Below are 22,398 nucleotides of genomic sequence, written 5' to 3' on the forward strand. Positions count from 1 at the left end.
CTATCTATCTATCTATCTATCTATCTATCTATCTATCTATCTATCTACCTACCTACCTACCTACCTACCTATGTGTGTGTTGTCTTTACTGTAGAAATGTAAACTCCTTGAGGGCAAGGTCTGTTTTACTCCTCTCTTTATATTTCTAGCGCTCAGTCTAGGGCTTGGCACAAGGAAAGTATTTAATAAATGCTTGTTGATTGATTGAACTCTGAGAAGAATTCACAGTCATAGCAGATAACATGTTAGCCTTGGAGTGCAGAAGAGAGGGATTATCCTCTGGGATATATCCTGTTCCAGGACATATCCTGGATGTGAGACAGTGGGCAAATCCTTTAACCTCTCATTATCCCAGGAAACTTAGTTATACACATGTAGCCAATGAGCATTAGTAGAGAGTTTTCACCGTAGGAGTTCTTCATGCTGAAAATATCATAGGATCAAACACACCTCTCTCCAAAACAACAAGACAATCTATAATTCAGACTTTCTCCAAAGTCAGACTTTACTCCTTCCTCATTATTCACTATTAGCCAGGTTTTGCCATACACATCTCCTCCCTATTACCTGCACTGGGGTTGACCAAACTCATGGAAACTAGCCTAAGAGCTGATAAATAAAGCTGTAGTTGGGCGTGAAAAATTGGTCAACATAGAAACTCTGCTCAGGGAAGATACAGAGTCAGGACACCTGAACAATTCTATTCTTATGCCAGTTCCATCACAGAACTTCTCTAGGACTCAATTTACCCATCTATAAAAGTGAAAGAATCAGATTAGATGAACTATCAGGGCCCTTCTAGGTCTAAACCTATCCTTCAGTGAGAATGATGAATTATTTTGCCTTCTTAGGACTTTCTTTATGTTCCCATTATTTTCTCCTCAAACTTCTATATTTTTCTACAGTCAACACAGAGAGAATTGCCTTATCCCAAAGGAAGAATTTGAACATTCAGGGCCAAGTTCCCAACTCATATCATATTCTCTAATGCTATGATCTTTCACATCTTCCCATCAAATAAATTTGAATAATGAATAATAATATTACTATGACACCTAGAACTGGTGTCACTGACTTCCCAGTGGTACTTCTTAGATATTTTCCATAGCATCTATCAGACAGTGTTTCATGTTGGTCTAGCCTCATCACTGCTCCTTTTTTAATCTGTTATTTCTTGCTTTTAATCAACAGTTTCTGTTGAGCCACGCGGTCTTAGTGAATTGTCATTTGATTTCCAAAAAACAAAAGCAGGAACACAGACAAATACACATGATCCAAGAGTTAACTTGAGTTGGGAGAGACATGAATTTGAATCCTGACTGTCATTTACTAACTAGCTAAGCAAATTAGCCAACCTCATCCATAAAATGGCTCCAAAAATTGTTACATTGCCTACCTCACAGGGTTGTCGTGAAGAAAAAATATATATAATTTAAACATTTAACTTAATAAACAATAAAAATTTAAATTAAGTATAATTTAAATATTAATCATTATTATATCCAGAATGTACATACTGTGTTCCATCTTCACCACTTTCCACTGTGACCTTTGAAGCACCTAATGTGGGCTGGAAGAGGTTCATCACATTGTTGTTCCAGAGGAATTTCACCTGTTCCACTTTCCCCACATTGATGTCAACGTCAATCTCCTTCTTATGACTTGCACCTGGCCTGAGGGATCCCCTTAAAGAGGAGAAGCATGGAAAAGTCATGCTAATGAACTGTGTATTAGGAAAACTGGAAATTCACTGCTTCTCCAAACTCACTGGAAATGGGTAAGCCTACAGTAGTTGTGGATTGGTTCCTGGATGTGTATTGAATAATTTTAAAAGACCAAAAACATATTCTCCCAGAACTCAGCTTGGAAAATGATGGGATGCTACTTTCTCCACTCTCTAAGTCTCTCCCTGGTAGTTGGTAGATGCTTGGAAAGAGTATTAACCCTTTAAGGAACCAACACCCAGTTAAGAAAGCCCAGAGACACACTCTTATCTCCACCTCACATTTTAAAACATGTCATTGACCATTCTGGATTCATTTGCATGGCACCAAAGTTGTGACTAGAAATTTTTTCAAAGTAGGATGTTGACTTCATACAAAAGTGAAAATGTAAAATTGAGTAAAAATATAGATTTTTTTCTGCTTATAATATATGAATGCTCCACTTAAAGATAAATCTAATATTCCTAAATGAGAACTTACACAATAGATAACTTAGAAGGTATTCATTCTAAAAGGATTAACTCCAGGACTCCCCTAGCACACATTGGGCAAGTCCCTTCTCTTTAACAGGTTTTAGTTTCTTAATCTGTAAAAGGGAGGTATCAGATTAGAGCATGGATTCTTTAATTTCTTTTGTGTCATGAAATTCTTTAGTAGTCTGGTGAAGCTGTTGGTCCCCTTCTCAGAAAAAAAAATGTGTTAAATGCATTTAAAAAAATACAAAGGATTACAAAGGACAATGATACAATTTTTAAAATAATTTTGATGATGCCTGCTTGAGAACCCCTATACTAGACGAAGCTACAATTTCTTTTCTTACAGGTATAATTAGATCAGACCAAATCGAATCATTGCAAATTCAGTGGGGCTGGAGGGTGGAAGTGGGTGGACAGTTGGAGAACTGTCCAACTGGTGATGGGAGAGGGGAAGGGAGATGTGTGGATGTAATTGAGATTGAGTCAAAGATTTTCACTTTCTTCAAGGGGTAGAATAGCAGTTACCCAAGGAACAAGAAACGTGGAAACCCTCCAAAGGAGGAAGTACTCAACACCACACTGTGGTTGGCACCTGGGAAAGATTCCTGTAGACTTCATACTGTATGCTGTTTGTGGCTCTTACCCTTCTAGTTCTAATTGTCTACAATCATCACTTTTCTGCATTGTTTCTCCGTCTCTTAGACAAGCTGGGTTAAGACCAGATGACATCTTCTGTCTCTGAAATTCTATGTTTCCCATTTTTAATGGTTTAAAAATTAATTTATATGTAAGCATATATATATTTATATATGTACCTATATAATGTATGTTTGTATATGTGTGCATATATGTATGTGTATATATATATGTGTGCTTTTTATATATAAGAGCACTTCTATTGGGTAAAGCAAAGTACTTAAGAATGGAAAAGAATAACATAATACGTATAAAAGAATGACTATTTTACTTGAATATTCAACTTACTTGAAAATGTCATATTGTCTTGAAGTGCCATTACTTCCATACATAGCAATCCTGATATACCCACTCAATTTTTTCTCCCCAGAGAGTGTGACTGATATTCTGTACCTCCAACCTGCTCAAAGAAAACACATTAAGGTCACCTGTTTATCACATTGAAAAGAATACTTGTACTATGTTTCTTGTTTCTGGCTTTAGCTAGGGCTCTGCCCACAAGTCAACAGACATTTACATATGTATGGGTTTTCTATTGATCCATTAGGAGAAGACTTATAACAGATGGATCATAATGATGAACTTATTCATTTCCTTTCTATATCCCCAGAGGAAAGTCAAGCCAGTAAAGAAAAGGGGGGGGGGATAGAGTCTTAGAAAAAATTAAGTTTACTTGCAAGGATTATAAAAATGACATAGGAAAGAAAAAAGAAACTCACGAGCAAAGTCATTATTATCTCCAGTGTTCAGGAAAAATGTCTGCCCCAATGCCTTTGTTTTTCCCTTAAACTGGTCAGCATAGTGACCCATCTTTGGGCATCCTTCTTTTGGACAAGGGAAACATCCATCCTGGTTGGCAAAAAGAAATTAATTGTCTGTGAAATGTAGTATGTTGAATCATTTATTTGACATATTTGGTGATTACCTGCTCTCTGTGGGGTAAGATTACTACTGAACAACAAGAAGTTAGAAGGCTACCCCCTCCAATTTCGTAGCCAATTTCCTTTGGCACTCCACTGTGACTGGGGCAGTTTGACCCTCCGTTATGTCATGTTTTTTGAATTCTTGTCTTATGATCATATGCTGTTGAAGTTTTCCCATACCATCATTTTACTTCCATTAGTCAATGTGATGGGGTCAATGGCAGGATTATGATTTATGTATCTTATTTTATTTTATTTTTTGTTGTTGAGACTTGTCTTGACCTGCGATTTCATTAAAGAGGGAATGCTCTCCATCAATGATGTAGACTGCAAGGCATTCTGCATTTCATAGTCTTAGAATTAAGTGACTTGACCATAGTTCCATAGCTAGTATATGTCAGAAACCAGCCTTGAACCTAGGTCTTCCAAAACTGGACCTACATTCCAGCTTTTACAGGAAACCTTCCCCAACCCCTCTTAATACCAGTGTCTTCCATTTGTTAACTATTTCCTATTTATCCTGTAAGCTTACTTTGTATATGTTTATTTATATGTTTTCTCCTCCATTAGATTGTTAGCTCCTTGAGGGCAGGGACTCTTTTTTGCCTCTTTTGTTACCCCCCCCCCCAGTACTTAGCGTAGTACCTTGAACATTGTAAAGATTTAATAGATATTTATTAATTGTTTAAACTAAATCCAACTCACAATTCTATCTTTCCACTCTTTGGTAGAACAAAATTATGTTCTGTGAAGATGGAGTGTCTTGGAGTTAAAACTCACGTTTTGGGGTGTGGAGGATAGATCACTTGCCGAGTTGAAAAGCTCATAGGAAGTACAGGGATAACCAAGAAAGCCGTCGGGTTGGAGGATGCTTTCCGAGTAGTATTTATAGCTTCGCAAGTGATTGCAAGCTGCAAAATCACGTGATCCTGGAGAGACAAACTTCAATTAAACTCAGCAAGAATGCAGTTTCATTTTCCCATTAAAAAATTTGACCAAGGCAGTTAGACTTTGGTATTTTGTTTGTTGTTTTTGTACTTAAAATCATTTACACACTTCCTAGGTCAGTGTCAGGATTTTTATATATATTACAATTTCTTTACATTCAAGAGTATTTGCAGAATTCTTCACTATTACTTAAGGGACCTGTAACTATTTCTAGCCTCCCATAACTTGAATTCAAGCTGTGCGTACTCAAAGCTAAAATCACCACTTGAAAAGTAAAAATGGCCATCAAATGGGTTGTTTTGTCTACATAACAGCAAACAACTGGTTTGATTGATTTTTCCACCACTAAGTGGACTGATTTGACCAATATTTTGATGTTTTAAACATACAACTGCAGTTTAGGAAATTCAGTCATTCAACAAATATATCAACATCTATCATGGAGAGAGCTTTGGAAGAGATAAGCAGATGTGGGAAGTAAACAGCTACTTAAGAAAATGGTATCTAAAAATGGGATTTGAATTTCTCAACCATGGCTAAAAATAGAGGTATGACAGGCTCATGGCCAGAGATGGAGAACACCTAGAAGGGACTGAGAATGTAATTCTTTGGAATCATGCAAATATAATAAAAAGAGTTTAATCTGAAAAGGAAGGAGAAGGAGGAAGAGGAGGAGGAAAATGGGAGAGGAAAGAAAACTGCCTCTCTTTTTTACTCTATGTGTGTGCATTACTAAACTAGTTATCACAGAGGGTAAAGATAATATAGAAAGAAAAATAACATTAGAGATACTAAGCAATTCAGTCATCCATAAATTTTCAAGAATCCAAGAAATGAGTCAGCATGAAACTCATAGCCTCAAATATCTGTACACAAATAAACAAAGTATAGGTAACTAATAGGGTGAACTAGATATTCTAATGTAAGAAAGCAACTTTGACATCACAATCATTACGGCAATTGTGCAGAACAGGACATCACTGGAGTCTGGCTCAGGAAGGATATGCCTTATTACATGATATAGTAAAAACTCAATGATATGGGTAAAGAATAGGGTGGAGCAGAGTTTTACTATAAGGAAATCCAGAAACTAGACAGATGAGGCTTGGTGGAGTCTTCAAGAGCTTCTGGTTTATGGGTTACACCTGCTAGCCCTATTGTGGCATGAATCTAGACTATTTGTCTAAAGTACTTATAAACTCCAGGTCCATAAAAAAGTGCTTGCCCAATAGCCAAGAAACTTTCAGAGCTTTTCTTCTTTTTGTGTCTTGGGACATAAAACAAAACCATTATTAATAGAATCACCATGACTACTGCTGTAATTTTAATTTTTTTTCTGTCACTTTCCCCAATCAAATTCCAGCTATTAAAATTACTTTCTAATTGCACATGTCTCTTAGAATGCTAGAGTTGGAAGAGACCTTAGAAACTGTGAAAAAGACAGACACCTTAGAGGTTAAATGGTTAGACCCCCTCATTTTACAAAAAGGGAGACTGAGGTCAAGGGAGGTTCAAAGAAATAAAAGAACTTGTCAAAGGACAACCTAGCAGTAAGGAGAAGAGTGAGGACATTAAGGATCTGCATCCCAAGTATGAAGCAAGAAAGGCACATCTAGATGGTAGTTGATCTGAGAAAGACATGGGGCTTCTAGTGGGATACAAGTTCAAACTGAGTTAATAGTGAGTCATAGGAGTCAATATCATCCAAAGAAGATGGTGAGCTCTTTTTTTTTTTTTGAAAAGAGGAACACATATTTATTAGCACATTAAAGTGTGCTAAGCACTTTACAAATATTGTCTCATTTGATCATTAGTAACATAAAAGGCTACATAGGTGATGAGCTCTTAAGCTGCATTCCCAGGCCTAGGATGAAAAGCATGCAGGTGCTCTGGCCAGGTGACATATATTGTGCTCAGCTGACTGGATCACATCATGAGTATTGTGTTCATTTCTGGGCACCATATTTTTTTTTTGAGTGAGGCAATTGGGGTTAAGTGACTTACCCAAGGTCACACAGCTAGTACGTGTCAAGTGTTTGGTCTGAGGTCCGATTTGAACTCAGGTCCTCCTGACTTCAGGGCCAGTGCTCTATCTACTGCGCCACCTAGCTGCCCCCCACCCCGGGCACAATATTTTAAGAAGGCCACTGGCTAGATTTTTTTAATACTTGAGGAAAGCTATCATTTCTTCACACCTTTCCCCTAAGTCTTCTTCACTCTCAAAATCTTCAGTTTGTCTGCTAGATTCTCAAAAGGCATGTTCTCAAAACCCTTCACTGTTCTGTTACCCTCCTCTAGACTCTCTCAACTTGCCAATGCCCATCTTAAAATGTGAAAGAGGAATTAAGCTAGGTCTGTTTGACCCTAAAGGGCAGAGTTAAAAGCAATGGGTAGAAGTTACAGAGGAAGGTTTAGCTTTGCTGTCAAAGGCATTTCCTAACAGCTCTAGCTATTCTGCAATGGAGTGGGCTGCTGTAGGAGGTGGTGGGTTCCCCTGATTGGAGAACTACAAGAAAAGGTTAGATGACCACTGGTCAACAGGGTTGCAGAAGGAATTCTTAATCAGGCTCGGGTTGTATGGATTCTGAACTCCCTTCCAACTTTGAGATCCCACCAACCTGAGAATCCAGGTGTTCCAACTCTAGGTCTCGGGAATCTTTCTGACACATTCCTTTGAAAGAAGCTGCCAAGCGAATTATCTATCCTGGAGGCAGGCCACACCTAGGAAATATCCCAGATACTTAAATGGACTTTCTTTTCCATCATCTAGGGAAGGTTCCTTAAACATTGTCTATTTTCACAGAAAAACACTCTCTAAGCCCTCTACAACTCCTAATGCCCAATAACTTCTAGTAAGAAGATGATCTGGCCACCACTGCCATTGCTTACTGCACAACAGAACCCATTTTATGCTTGTTTCTTTAATCCAAAATTGCTGCCCAAGCAAGAGAGAGAAAGTGGATTAGATTGTTCCCTGGTGCCCATAACTAGTGACTCTGAGCGTCACAGAATAGACCCAGCCTTCAGTTTTAATGTTCTTGCCCACTTGAAATTACTTCTGTAATTAAGGCCATGTTAATTTCTATTATGTATGCCCTGCTCACCATCTCCCCAGAGTTAGGGACCATTGTTGTCACTTGACTTTCCTTTCTGAAAGGGCTAAGTAGTTATTTGTTTTCTAATTCACATGATCACCTGGTGTTAATCACTTGGTATAATATTAAACAGTCACATTTGGTTGGGGGAGGGGCAGTCAGTAACACTTTTTTTTTTTTTGGCCCAGTCCTGAGATTTCATTGGGAGGAGGAATTCTCAGGGAAGAAACTTTATCTATCACCACAGGTTAGCAACTGGTCTGTAGTGTATAGTTACCAACAGTTGCCCAGAGCCCTGAGAGGACTAAGTGACTTATCTAGTTATAAACACAGCAAGTATGTATTAGTGGCAAGAACTGAATTCATGTTTTCCTGATTCCAAAGATAACGCTCTATCTACTATACCACATTTTTTCACAAAGTGGAATAAAACATGTGAGTTATTACAACATGACCTGGCCCAAATGAGATGTTGATAAAGAATGGCAAAAACATAGCAAACTATTCTCAAGCTCATTGGCTTCCTTCTAGTTTTCTTCCCAAGGAGTTCTGATGGAAATTCCAAGAAGGTTATTCAGTAAACTAAAGCCCATCTCAAGGAAAAACATTAGCTTTTCTTCTGTTGTAGTAATATGTAAACACCTTGAGGGGAAAGCCTGTATCTTTCTTTTTTTTGTCTTTGCATCCCCATCAACTAGCACTGTGCTTTGACCATAGTAGGTACTTTTTTTTTAATGCTTATGGAACTGAATTACCGATGTGTCAGAAATTGCACAATGACCCACGCAGGGATGTCATAGGATTAAGCTGCTGTAAGGAGAGAGAGAGAGAGAGAGAGAGAGAGAGAGAGAGAGAGAGAGAGAGAGAATATAGCCTTCCCAAACCACAGTTCTCCTTATCATAAGGCCACCCAAAACACACAAGCCAGGACATTCACTGATGCCTGCTTATTCACCCAGAGGTAAGGTTGGTCTTACTTTAGAGTGTATGTTTTTGGTCAAATGTAGATGAAATAGTAGGAAAAAAAACTGATTTAGAATCTGAATGCAATTGAATTAAAATTCAAATCTAAGCCCTGCTTAGATTAAAATTCAAATCTAAGGTCTTACTTGGGTGAACATTGGTAAGTGACTTAACCTCTCTAGGCTTCACTTCTTCAATCTGTAAATGGGAAAGTTAAATTAGACAGCTTCTAAGGTCCTTTTAATAGCTCCATATCTATGATTCAATAGAATCTATCTATGGCACACTGTCAGGATGAGACATAATATTTATCTCTGCCAGGAGAGAATTCTAGCTGCCAAATTTTTGACAGCTTCCAAAATGGGGAAGTCATCATCTTCTTAGTTTGCTTAATATACATACCTTCCCATATTCCATTTATATCAATAATGGTTGAAAGAATATTTTTCTGACATCCAGGCATTTGTTTTCCACCATTTGGAAAGAAATCCAGATGTCCCGTAAGTTGGCTCATTCCTAAACCTAAAACATTTGAAAACAGGGGTCAAAAGATGCTAAGTTACTGCCAGGTCCTGACTCCCAGGCACCTTGTCAGGAGTTTAACTACAGCTGGTTCCAATTATAGGATTCAAGGTGAGACGCTTACCCAGGTTTGGCAACATAGCAGCAGCGTCTGTGTGAATCACATCAACAAACATGGCATCACTGGCATCCAGTCGGACTTCTTCTGGAGTATTCTGGAAACAAGGCTCAGCTGGATCTAAGCCTAGAGGGAAAAAAATTATAAACAGTTGTTTTCTACTTGAAGAGAATCAGAGATTCAACCACCCATCCACTCTTCCAAAATAGACAGGTCACTGTGTAATGTTTAACACTGATAAAGGACTCTTCAATTCTAAAAAGGGTACCTTTAAATAGCAAGAGATCCCCCAGGACATGCTTGTTTACAGATCAGATTTAAAGCTGGAAGTGTCTTTAGAGTCATCTGCTCCAAAGCTTACATTTTACAGATGAGAAATCTGAGGCTGAGAGGTTGTTTGCCCAGGGTCATGCAGGTAGTAAGTAGCAAAGTGATGCTTAAAGCAGCCAAGTCTTCTGATGGCCAAATCCAGGGCTCTTCCCACAATGATACACAGTTACAAACAAGAGCAGTAACGGACTTTAAATTTTATCTAGTCTAATCCTCCTCATTTTATCACTAAGGAAAAGGAAGCCTGGAAAACAGAAGTAACTTGCCCAAGATCATACAGGGAGTTCTTGGCAACGCCAGGATTAGAACCTGGGAATCCTCACTGTTTCCACTCCACCACTTGGTTTCTCTACTTGAGTTCTCTGACAGAAGAGCTGGTTTAGAAAAACTTAAGTTGTTAGGAGGTGCCACCAACTGAGTAGCAATTAGACATAAAGAGAGCATTTCTGAAATGTCTGTGAGTAATTCTTTACTCTGCCCTCCCTCTGCTTTTTTCAGTCACAGCCAGATCAATGGAAACAGGAAACATGATAAATGTTTGATTGACTTAGGTCTATCACCAATCAATGACCCTTCCCCGAAAACCCAGCTACAATAACTAGAATATTTGTTCTGCCTTTTAAAAAAAAATTTTCCCCAGATGCAGAGATGTTTATATGAAAAATTGAAATCCACAATGTGAATTTGAACACAAGTTTAAAACTTGTCAAAGAAACAGAAATATGGTAAATTGCTGGTGTGAAGATTCTTCTTGTGGGCCCCCCATATTGCTGAATCAGATCTATGTCCTTTGTACTATGTTATTTATATCATTCAATGAACAAATGCCAACTCTCTAGGGGGACTTCACAAAATATTTCTTGTGCTTTGTAGATGGTCAGGAAATACAATTTTTTGGTTACTGTTGTTAAAAGTGATGTTAGAACCAGTGTTAACAGGAAAAGGCAAGGTTTTTCCCACATTTCTTTCTTTTTCTTTCCTTTTTTTTTTTTTACAGCAACTATATATAACTGTGTACGCAATATTTTGTACCTGTAGTTTACTTCCACAAGGAATGGAGGAAGGTATTTTTTTCTTCTCTTTGGGGCTAGGATTGGTTGTTACAATTTTATGACACTTGCCTTCATTATAGTGTTCTTTTCATGACATTTTTGAAGTCGTCTATATTTTCCTGGTTCTGTTTTACTGTGCATCAGTTCATATAAGGATACAGGGCTTCCCATGTTCCTCTGAATTTCTTCCCCCCCTACTTAATAGTATTTTATTTTTTCTAATTACATGTAAAGAGAGTTTTCAATATTCACTTTTATAAGATTTTGAGTTTTGAGTTCCAATTTTTTTTCCTCTCTCCCCTCACCCTTCCCCAAGAGGGCAAGCAATCTGATATAGGCTATACACGTATAATCATATTAAACATATTTCCACATTGGTCATGTTGTGAAAGAAGAATCAGAACAAAAGGGAAAAACCAAGAGAAAGAAAAAAAAGAGAGAAAATAGCATGCTTTAATTTGTATTCAGACTCCATAGTTCTTTGTCTGGATGTGGATAGCATTTTTTGCTTTTGGAATTGTCTTAGATCGTTGCATGACTCAGAACACCTAAGTCTATCAACATTGGTCATCACACAATGTTGCTATTACTGTGTGCAATGTTCTCCTGGTTCTGCTCACTTTATTCAGCATCAGTTCTCATAAATCTTTCTAGGTTTTTCTGAAATCTGCCTGCTCATTATTTCTTATAGTGTAGTAGTATTCCATTACATTCATATACCACAACTTGGTCAGCCATTCCTCAACTGATGGGCATCCTCTCAATTTCCAATTCTTTGCCACCACAAAAAGAGCTGCTATCAATATTTTTGTACATGTGGGTCTTTTTCCCATTTGTATTATCTCTCTGGAATACAGCCCTAGAAGTGCTATTGCTGGGTCAAAGGGTATGCACATTTTTATAGCCCTTTGGGCATAGTTCCAAATTGCTCTCCAAAATGGTTGGATCATTTCACAACTCCATCAACAATGCATTAGTGTTCCAATTTTCCCACATTTTCTCCAACATTTATCATTTTCTTGTTTTGTCATGTTGGCCAATCTGATAGGTGTGATATGGTACCTCAGAGTTGTTTTAATTTGCATTTCTCTAATCAATAGTGATTTAGAGCATTTTTTATGTGACTATAGATAGCTTTAATTTCTTCATCTAAAAACTGCCTGTTTATATCCTTTGACTATTTATCAGTTAGGAAATGACTTGTATTCTTATAAATTTGACTTAATTCTCTATATATTTTAGAAATGAGGCTTTTATCAGAAACACTGGCTATAAAATTGTTTCCCAGCTTTCTTATTTCCTTCTAACCTTGGTTTGCCTTTTATTTTTTGTGTGAAAAAGAAGCAAATGAAAAATCAACACAGTTTTTAAATACAGCTTCCAGGATAGCTTATAGGCTCAGTGTAGACCCTATACTCTCAACCACAGACTAGCAAAATGATACTTACAATGATGACCTGAGGCACTTCGAGATTCTAAATTGCCTTCTGAATCCTCAAGATGCAATGAATCACACTAGAGATGTTTTCTTTTTGAAATATTTTCTTCTTCTTCCTCCTCCTACCCATTTCCTGTCCCAGCATCAGGCTCTACCACAGCTAATATTGGAGAAGTTTTCATGATAGAGCATTGGCATGATTTCAAAATCCTATCCCTTACTTGCAGTGTGACCCTGGCAAGTCATTTAAGCTTTCTTAACATCAGTTTATTCATCTGTAAAATGGGGATACTAATGCTTCACAGAGTCGTGAGAATCAGGCAAAAGAACCTTTGCAAAGAACTTCACAACCCCCAAAGCGTTAGATAAATTCTAGCATCATCAGTCGTCATTGTCACCCTCTCTTCAGCATACCTGTGATCCTGCCAATTTGGCCTTGGAGTCTCCTCCCAGCCTCCCCAGCAACATGAGCTCCCAGGCTGTGACCAATGGTGTGAATATTAGAAGGAGAATATCCAAACTCTGTCTGGTAGAAAGGAGAGCTTCTTCAAAGGGCAGCACTGTCTTTCTGGTATTCATTCTGAGCCCTAACTGGGACTTGGCAACTAGGGCTTTGCATGAAGGCACCAACAAATAGGGGGCAGGGAATGCTTCTTTGGGCCACCTTGGACACTTCACAGCTTACTTTTAAGCTTCAAGCCATCTAACAGAACTGTTCCCCAACTCCATCCTAGCCCCCTGCTGCCACCCCCAATGCTCCCAATGTTATCAAGTGAAGTGAGTCTCAGGACTCACTTTCTCATGCTGCCATACCTGGGTGCTCCCTAACAGGGGCAGATGGCCTGTGTAACACCACCAGGGGCCAAGAGACCAGTGCCATGCAGGCTGGCCAGGATTCTCATCAATTGTAACGGGTACCAGTCCAGCCCAGAATTCAACAAGCATGTTTTAAAAAGCAGTTTGAGTGCTTTGTCGCTCTTTCTCCACTCCCCCTCCACATTCAACCCCACCCCCACCCCCACTCCTTGGAAGATCACAACCTCCTCACGTCACACTGCAGTACTGACTGCAGCAGAATGCCCACCCACAGTTTGAAAAAATGCAAAAGGAAATATATTAACAAGCAGTATTCAACCTCAATCTTAAGGAGTGCCGGTGGCCTATCGGGGTTGGTTCCCTGTGCCGATGTCCCTATCCCCCATTTTGCCTGAGTCCACCCTAAACTTGGGAGTATTGTTAGCTGAGGAAAAAAGGAACCAGATGGGGCTGACACTGGCAGTGGGGGACAGAAAAAAAGGCAAAAACTACTCGTCGAACTCATAAAATCAGTCAGTTTCATATAGCTGAATGCTGTTCCTGCTGCTTGGAAATGCTAATACTGCTGACCAGTGGCAGATTAGATCAACTGCAGGCCTGACTTTAGGGCCCTTCCAAAATATTCCAGACTTTTTTTTTTGTTTTTAGGCAACTGGGGTTAAGTGACTTGTCCAGGGTCACACAGCTAGTAAGTGACAAGTGTTTGGTCTGAGGCAGGATTTGAACTCAGGTCCTCCTGACTTCAGGCTCTATCCACTGTGCCACCTAGCTGCCCACAGACATTTTTCTAATAACTCTCTGGAAAGTCACCTATCTTCTGGACGTCATGTACTATCTTTAAAGATACTCCATAAATGTGAGTTATAGTTACAATACAAATACTGTCTATAACTTGTTAGTGTGCCCAAAATCCCAAGACTCTTGTTAGTACTCTTGTTTTACTTGTGCTGGGGAACTAGAGAAGCTTGAGTTAACTCTTACATTCTCAATGGAGATTGATGTGAACCAAGAATTGATGGAGCAGACTTGGGCAGATTTGAGTTAACTTTGCCCCCACAGAGAATGATCTGGGATTCAACTATGGGATGTTTGGGCATGGAAGATATAAAAATAGCTTTATAGTTTTAGGATTTGGGGAGGGAATTCCAATGAATCCAGGGAATTTCCTTGATGACTGCTTTAATCTACTTGCCAATGACTTTTACCTTCCTGATTTTTACCACCTTGGGGACCACTTTTACCTAGGGATTATTGGATATATTTTTATTCAAGGAACTTTATCTAAATACTCTGGTACTGAGTGAACCATCACATTAGACGTGGAATGATGACACTTGGGAAGGTTCATTCTAGACACCATATCAGTTTTAAGAACAAATATGTCCTTCTGCACAGCCCAAAGAAGGCAACTTAACTGATAATACATTGATCAGATAGGCTGTTTCAGCTCCCACTACCCGTATGTTGTTGGCTGCTTGTACATATCTTGTTCGTGAACCCTTTTTCCAGTCAACACAGAAGCAGTTCACATTTTCCACCTGTAATATTTTCTGAGGAAAACATAACAGTAAAGAAATTAACCAAGAAATCAGTCCTATAGAGGTATACAATGTACAATGAGTCATAGGCATGTAATGACCAGGTTACCTTAACATCTCTTCCTTTGACAGAGAAGGATTGGGGTGGTGTTTGTTTGTTTTTCAACAGCATTCATTCTTTTTTTTTAAAAAAAACCTCCCTCTAAAATTTTTTCTTGCTTCAAGGGAACAACTGAACATTAGGGAAGTTCATGCTCAAACTTTTGATCCAGCTTTGTTTAGGCAATAATTCTCTTTCTCACAAATTTTAGGATACTTGGGAACTTCAGGGTAGGTCATAAACAGATGTAACTCTGGGACAGCTTCAAGACCATGATGTAGGCTGAAAGATTTATGAAGACTAAGTGGGAAGCAAGTAAAAGACTCATAGAATGTTAGAGATGTAAGAATCTTAGAGAGCAGCTCTCTTGATTCCTCCATTTTACAGATAAGGAAATTGAGGTTCAAACAGGAAGAAGTACGCAAAATTTCATAGAATTTTGGAGCTGGACTACATCCAAGAATCCATCTACCCTGACTGTCTCATTTCACAAATAGAGAAATTTAGATCCATGGATGTGAGAAGATTTGCCCAAGTTTACCCAGATGATCAGTCAAAGCAAGGACAAAACCTTGAGAGAAAGTCATAGATTCATAGAGGATGAATGTAAGTTCCTTGAGGGCAGGGACTGATTAATTCACCTCTGGTTTTGTATCACACGAAACTAGCACAGTGGCTGGCACAAAGCAAGTACTTAATAAATGCCTGTGGATAAGTTGGTTGATTGACCTCATACCTCTTATCATGTCCCAAAATCAGTTCTCTTCCTATTGAGCTAAACTGCCTTTCTTGAAAGGAAGTTGCTAACTAGATAACTGAAGTCTCAGGCCAATACTCAACCTATTTTTTTTAAAGTCTACTGTTTCCCTGTTAATATTATTAACTACTTTCTATGTGTGGGTGTTTGCTCCAAGGAAAACACCCTGGAAAATATTTGTGTGACAGGTTGCAATCAGTTGGAGCAAAAAAGGGAGGCTTTTGTATCATTATGCATGCCAACAGCAGTAGTAAAATTACAAATTCTGAGAGCAAATATAAGATTTCAGAATGGTGCCATACTTTTCCTCCTCATCCCACCAACTTTCATAATTGCCAAGACAAAAAAACCCAAACAATTCTGGGGCTGTTTGGCTGCTGTTTATATGGGGAGAAAGAAAGGAGGCAACTGTCAGAAACTTTCCCTGTCTCTGACTCTAGTTTGCTCAACATTAACTTTATCTTTCTCTCATGAAGACCAGAACCATAAGCCATAAACAAGTAAGCCATAATAAAGTTATAAGCTAAAGCTTCCAACTTGAGAAGTCGTTGAGCTAAAATAGGTCTAGTTTGTCTATGCAAAAGTTTTGTAGTTTTTTGAGATATGAGAATGCTTCAGAAATATCACTGGTTGAATTAGAAGATTCTGGATGTAAGGATCATCCTAACTATACCTCATAATCACAAATTAAGGAAAAAAATCCATCACCTGGATGTCCACATTCTGGTACTGAATTTGTGTATGGTCAGCTAAGCTATCCTTAGCCTTCAATTCAATTCAGTCAATATATTTATGAAGTGCCTGCTGTGTTACAGGCACCGTGTAAAGCATTCGGTCATACAGCCCATCACCAGGGTTATATTTGAACACTTTGCATCTTATTTTCCATTGGCAAAGTCTTTGAGAACAAGATGGTCACGGCATCAGATTCTAATGGAAGTTTGCCTATCTAGCATTTGTTACAGGTCACCTCACTTGATTTTCATGCCAGCTCTAAGAGGTAGGTAGTACAAATATTATTATCTCCACTTAACAAGAAAAGGAAACTGGTTCAGAGAGGTCCAAAAGTCATGAATTTAAAACTGGAAGGGCCCTTAGAGATCATCTACCCTTGTCCTCTCATCTTCCAGATAAGCAAATAAGGTCAAGAGAAGGCGAATGACTCATCCAAGTTCACATAGCTAATAAGTTGCACATTGGGGGTTCAAATATATGTGTTCTTACTTCAAATACAAAGCTATTTGTATTTTCTTGTAACACACTCCCTATATTAGCCCCCTTTGCCTGGGAGAATGTATATATCATGTCAAGAATTATGAAGGAAATTTTGATCATATGGGCAGGGAGCCATTACTAAGTTATTGGGGGATGAGATTGGCAAGACAAGGGAAGAAAGATTTATGGTGGCAAATGGAAAGTAAGAATTTTTTAAAAGTTGATATCAAGGAAGAATTGGCAGGAGGAACTGCTTCTAATGGTTGCCAAATGAATCCAGAGCAACTACCTTTGTTCTTTTTAGAAAGTAAAATGAAGGAGAATTGAGTCTGATTAAGGGGAAGATGCAAAGAATTAGCATAGCACTTGGAATCAGATGATGAGTCCTACTTTTCCCTTATGAGCCTCAGTGTCCTTTATCAGCAAAATGAGAGAGTCAGACAACATGATGTGTTTCTAAGTTACCTTTCAGTTCTAATACCTGGGAGGGGAGAGATATTAATGCCTCCCATCTTTATGGGAACAACGGGTTGGAGAAGAATTGAAAGACTTTTTATGATTTTGAACTGAGAGATTTGGGATTAGCCCTACCCCCATTATACAATCATTAGATTATAAGCTCCTTGAGGGCAAGGATGTCTTTTTGCCTCTTTTTGTATCCTCAGTGCTAAGCACAGTGTCTGGCACATGGTAGGTGCTTAACTTAATATAGGTCTATTGACTGAATGACTGTTCCTCTACAGTAGATGAGCCAGTGGATAAGTATCCCTCCATCACTGTGGCTGTTATTAAGGTGACCAGTAAATCTTTGAATTCATTAAGGACCGCATCTGGTAGTCTATTTATGCCCCAAGACAGTAGATAGCAATTATGATCTCAGCCACTCTACAGTTCCTTTACAATTTGTGTCTGTGACATCAACTATTGCCCTCACCACTGAGCTGTACCGATTGGTGTGGGGCAGATTTCTTCAGCCTTATAGCTACACAGTGGCTGCTTGGGCAAGAGTCACTTTGAAGGCCATAAGATATGTAAGAGATAATACATTGTGAGAAAATGGGGAATTGATTATCCTTAATTATCCTGACATATTACCATTAGTGATAGAAAACCATTATTATTCAAGGACAAACATTTTTTAAGAGGATATCTCATTTATCAATCCCAGGGCTATCAAAGCAGGGGCTGCAAGCCACACTCTAATATATATTTGAAACTATTCCTTGGAAGCTGATGGAAGCTCTGTTGCTTCAAGATGTCAGAATAAAAACCTATAGCACCAGATTTCTGCCTCCTACCTTGCACATGTCTATTGCCCAAGACTCTTCCCCTGTGTCTAAGAAGCCATGGATGATGAAACGAGTCTTCCGATGTGTTTTGAAATTTGAAGCCTCAATGTTAGATGGATCACTTGGAAGGATAATCTGTTTTAAATGAAAGGGAGTAGAAATTAAACATTGATTTTCCTAAATCTGTGGTTGATCAATCTAGCAGATTAGTTCCTGGACCTAACAAAATTAAAGACATAGGCTCAATCCCTGGGGTGAACGGTTTATTGTAACCTGTCCCTGGTCACAGACTACACCCCTCATCCTGAAAAATCTGTCTTTGGAACACATGCCCTTGGTCATAAGGGAGATTTGGCAAGATTTTGTAGATGGCTCCATATGACCTCATTCCACTGATGCAAAAATAATTTTAAAAATCAGGTTCTACTGCAGGAAGAAGGGTGGGGATAAAAAAAGTAATGATATCACATTAAGCTTTCCAAGCCCAGTGGAAAAGTGCTCCTATCCATAGGGATAAGAATGAAGGATCTATGAGACCTAATTTAAAATATAAATCTTTTGACCTTTGATGTGGGAACTGAACAAATCCTTGGACAGCTGTATGGAAACTATAGTCACGTGGATGGATGAGAAGGTAGATGGGTGCCTCAATATGATGGAGAAATCCATATCCATTGCATTCAGAGCTCCTTATCTAGCCACCAGACCTTTGTTGTTACATCCCTACTTTTGGTTTTGAGGATTCAGTTGATGCTGTTAAACATGTGAGAAGCTATATAACAATGTATGTACTATGTTTTTTTTCCAACTTAAGAGAAGAGAATAATATACAATGCAGCAGACAACTTTCTGTTTTATACTAAATTATTACCTCATGTCTCTCCTGTATGACCCTCAAGCTCCACCTGGGCACCACTTTGCTCCTTCTGTTTTATAGACATAAGGAACTAGGTCAAGCCCAGTTCAAAACACTGACTATGCAAATGTGACCATCTTCCATTTACAAAGAGAGGTACTGTTGCTGTTATTTTAATAAAGCCCTCAACAATCTGACTGTCAACAACCTTTCAATACTTATTTCATGTTACTCTTCTTCATGTAATGTACATTTCAGTCAACTTTTATAGTAGTGATTCCCCGAACTCATCTCTCTACCATGTTGGCTATGCACTCCTTTCTCACCTCTGCCCTTCAGAATCCCTAATTCCTTCAAGACTCAGTTTGGGTGCCACCTTCTCTTTGAACCTTTTTTGGATCCCCTCAGTTGTCATGCTCTCTCTTTTCTTAAATTATCTCAAATATATGGCTCTATTTTGCATGTTATGTCACCCATGTGGAATGTAAGCTCCTTGAAGGCAGGGATTGTTTCTGTCTATAAACAGTACCTTAGCACAGTGCCTTGCACACAGCAGTACTTAAGAAGTTTTGGTTTAACTGTACATGCATAAGTTATATTTCACTCAACAGCCCATAATAAAACGAGCAGACAATAGACTCTGTGTCCAACATATTTATAGAATCAAAGTAGGGCTCCTTGAAATAGCAATTCAAGCTCCCTAAATACATGTAAAGGTTTGTTAATAGAGCATTTACTAGTCAGAGATTAAAGTTAGAAGGGGCATCAGAGACCATTTACTCCAATCTCCTCATTTTACAAATGAGAAAACTGAAGCCCAGAAAAAGAAATCACCTACCCAACATCATGAAGTATCAGAACTAGGATGAGATCCTATGTCTTCTAGTGCCTTGCCCAGGGCTCTTTCCACAATACCATGATTACTGTAATGACTTCCACTATTATAATACCACTATAACTTTGACATCAAAGAAAAATAACCTGTTTATTTCCATAAATTAATCTTACTTGGAAGTTGTTTGGATTTTCCTTAGTGTAGAGAAGGAAACGGACATTGATATCCTCAGGAGACCAGGGGAGTACTTTAAAAGGTCTCTGGAGCGTTCCAGACCATGGTTTGTCATTTGAAAAACAGCCAAGCCTTTTAAAACAGATCTCTTTCCCTGTAGCATGGCGATAAAAAGCAACACATTACTGATATTTACATAACATCTTAAAGTTTGCATTCTACACACTCTACGTGCAGCATCTCATCAGAACCTCACGACACCCTGTGAGATAGTTACTACAGATATAATATCATAAGGAAAGGGAGACTCATAGAGGTTTAGTGACTTGCCTATTGTCATACAGCTAGTAAGAGTCCAAAGGAGGTTTTGAACTTAGGTCTTATGGAGTCCAAGACCAGCATGCTATGTACTAAAATACATTTCTTTTCAATTTCAGGTATTCGGAAGGACTAGATAATGCCATTTTAGTCATCACCCTGATAAATGGAATCTTTGAAAATAACTAAGCCCAACCTAGAAATAATCCAGGATTGTGGCCTTGAAATTTTACCAATTATTGTTAGGGTGCTAAAATGGACCTTTCATTTAATTTGGGGTTAATTGAGGATTAGTGAAATTTTCTGTTGCCAGTTTAATCAAGGATTATTTTTACAATCATAATAATGACTCACATTTAAATAGTCAAGTCAGCAAGCACTTATTAAGCATCTCCCATGTGCCAAACATCACGGGAAGTGTTAGATATGTTATTTACAAAGTTTTTTCTTCATAGCACCTCTGTGAAGTAGGACATGTAAGTATTATGATTCCCATTTTATAGATGAGAAAACTGAGGCTCAGAGAGCTAAAGAGATTTGCTCACAACCACCACAACAAACATTTATTAAGTGCTTATTACATGCCAGGCACTGTTGTTGTTGTTGTTGTTTGTCCTTAGTTCTCAAAGAGGACCATGACATCAAAAAGGTGATGTCATGACCTGCAAGTGAACTGGATTTAAGGGAGGGTGGGCTGTGCAAAGTCACCAGCCTCACTTTCGCCTCCTGAGTCATCTGGGTCCAGCGGCAAAATATACATCAGGACGACTGGAGAGGGCCCTGGATGATACCAGTCACTATCAACTAATTAGAAGATGATCTTTTTCAGGCCTTTAGCCTGATAGCTATATATATATATATATATATATATATATAGTATATACATAAACATATATATGTAAACATATATATATATGTGTATATCTCACTTTCATATGTAATATCTCACTTGATCCTCACAACAACCCTGTGATGTAGGTGCTATTACTGTTCCCATTTTACAGATAAGAAAACTCAGGTCAAGGAAGGTTAAATGATTTGCCCAGGATAACATAGCTTGTAAATATCTTAGACAGGATTTAATCTCAGATCATCTTTACTCCAAGTCCAGCACTCTTTCCAATTTGCTACCACCCTAACTTATATAGAGGGACATCTTAATTTAAAAAAAAAATACAATTTTTAAAAACAGGTTCATAGACTTAGAGCTGTAAAAGTCCTTAAAACTCTCCTCCTCTAGGTAGCCTTCTATAATTAATTCTATTTAAAGAAAAATTCTTAAGTGCCTATCATGTGTTTTAGGTGTTGGGGATTCAAATTTATAAAAATGAGAACCATTTCCCAATTGATAAATAATCAAAGAATATAAACAAGAGGTTCTCAAGGGAAAAAACTCAGGCTATCTACAGTCATATGAAAAAAAGCCCCAAATCACCATTAACTAGAGAAATGTGAATTAAAGCAATTATTAGATTCCACCTCACACCTATGTGAACCCCTTTGAACAAAAGTGTTAAGTCCACAAAATTAGAATTTATTTTTATATGTCTATGAGATGCCCAGGATGAACCCAAGAGAATGACAAATGCTCAGAATTCTTGCTGTAGCTCCAAGTGAAGGCAGACCTTGACTCTTGAAGGAGCATGTTAAGAACAACATTCTCTATGAGATACCATGGGTATTCCTTTCTTATGTCTAAGTAGCTGCCATTTATGCATCACCTGTAATTATAGTGATGGAACCTTTTACTGAAGGTACCTCTCTGAAATGCACTATAGATGCATCACCCTAAATAACTCAAACACGATTAAATTCTACTAAAAGAGATAGAAACATTGTGCTCACCTCTCACTGTGGCCAGCAGGAGAAGCATAATGGTCCAAAGTTGCAGCATCTAAACGAATTAAAGCGTTTTTACACACTATACATGAGTCTTATGAGAGTAAGATAGACCCTAGAGCAAGGTCTAGTTTACTCCATGTATTCTGAAGTAATATTTCTGATATTTCAAAATTACGTTAGAAATTATTGTGCTGTCAGATCAGTGTATATGCAATAGTACATAAAGCAGAATCATAAAATGTTAGAACTTGAAGACTCAGAGCTAAAAGAGGGCATTAGAAATAATCAATCAGATTTTCTCATTTTACAAACGAGGGAACTAAGGCATAAGAACAACCTCAGACAAGTTACTAATAGCAGAACCAGAAACAGA

The 22,398-nt window shown here is 38.2% G+C and overlaps 1 protein-coding gene across 1 annotated transcript in view; it reads right to left on the minus strand.

Annotated features, from left to right (window-relative positions):
* The window catches only part of LOC114035690 (pancreatic lipase-related protein 2-like), a 24,713-nt gene extending 2,636 nt beyond the window's left edge, over positions 1 to 22,077 (minus strand). The window contains exons 1-11 of the mRNA XM_027852000.1: positions 22,029 to 22,077; positions 19,865 to 20,019; positions 18,010 to 18,135; positions 14,517 to 14,651; positions 12,700 to 12,811; positions 9,472 to 9,591; positions 9,228 to 9,347; positions 4,630 to 4,748; positions 3,616 to 3,745; positions 3,185 to 3,296; positions 1,518 to 1,685 (exon numbers count right to left, since the gene is read on the minus strand). Of these exons, the coding sequence (XP_027707801.1) occupies positions 1,518 to 1,685; positions 3,185 to 3,296; positions 3,616 to 3,745; positions 4,630 to 4,748; positions 9,228 to 9,347; positions 9,472 to 9,591; positions 12,700 to 12,811; positions 14,517 to 14,651; positions 18,010 to 18,135; positions 19,865 to 20,019; positions 22,029 to 22,077 (1,346 nt within the window). The remainder of the gene's footprint in view (positions 1 to 1,517; positions 1,686 to 3,184; positions 3,297 to 3,615; positions 3,746 to 4,629; positions 4,749 to 9,227; positions 9,348 to 9,471; positions 9,592 to 12,699; positions 12,812 to 14,516; positions 14,652 to 18,009; positions 18,136 to 19,864; positions 20,020 to 22,028) is intronic.
* Between the last annotated feature and the right edge of the window lie 321 nt (positions 22,078 to 22,398).

The sequence above is a fragment of the Vombatus ursinus genome, unplaced genomic scaffold (genome assembly GCF_900497805.2).
Source record: "Vombatus ursinus unplaced genomic scaffold, bare-nosed wombat genome assembly UNPS02009205.1, whole genome shotgun sequence".
NCBI lineage: Eukaryota > Metazoa > Chordata > Mammalia > Diprotodontia > Vombatidae > Vombatus > Vombatus ursinus.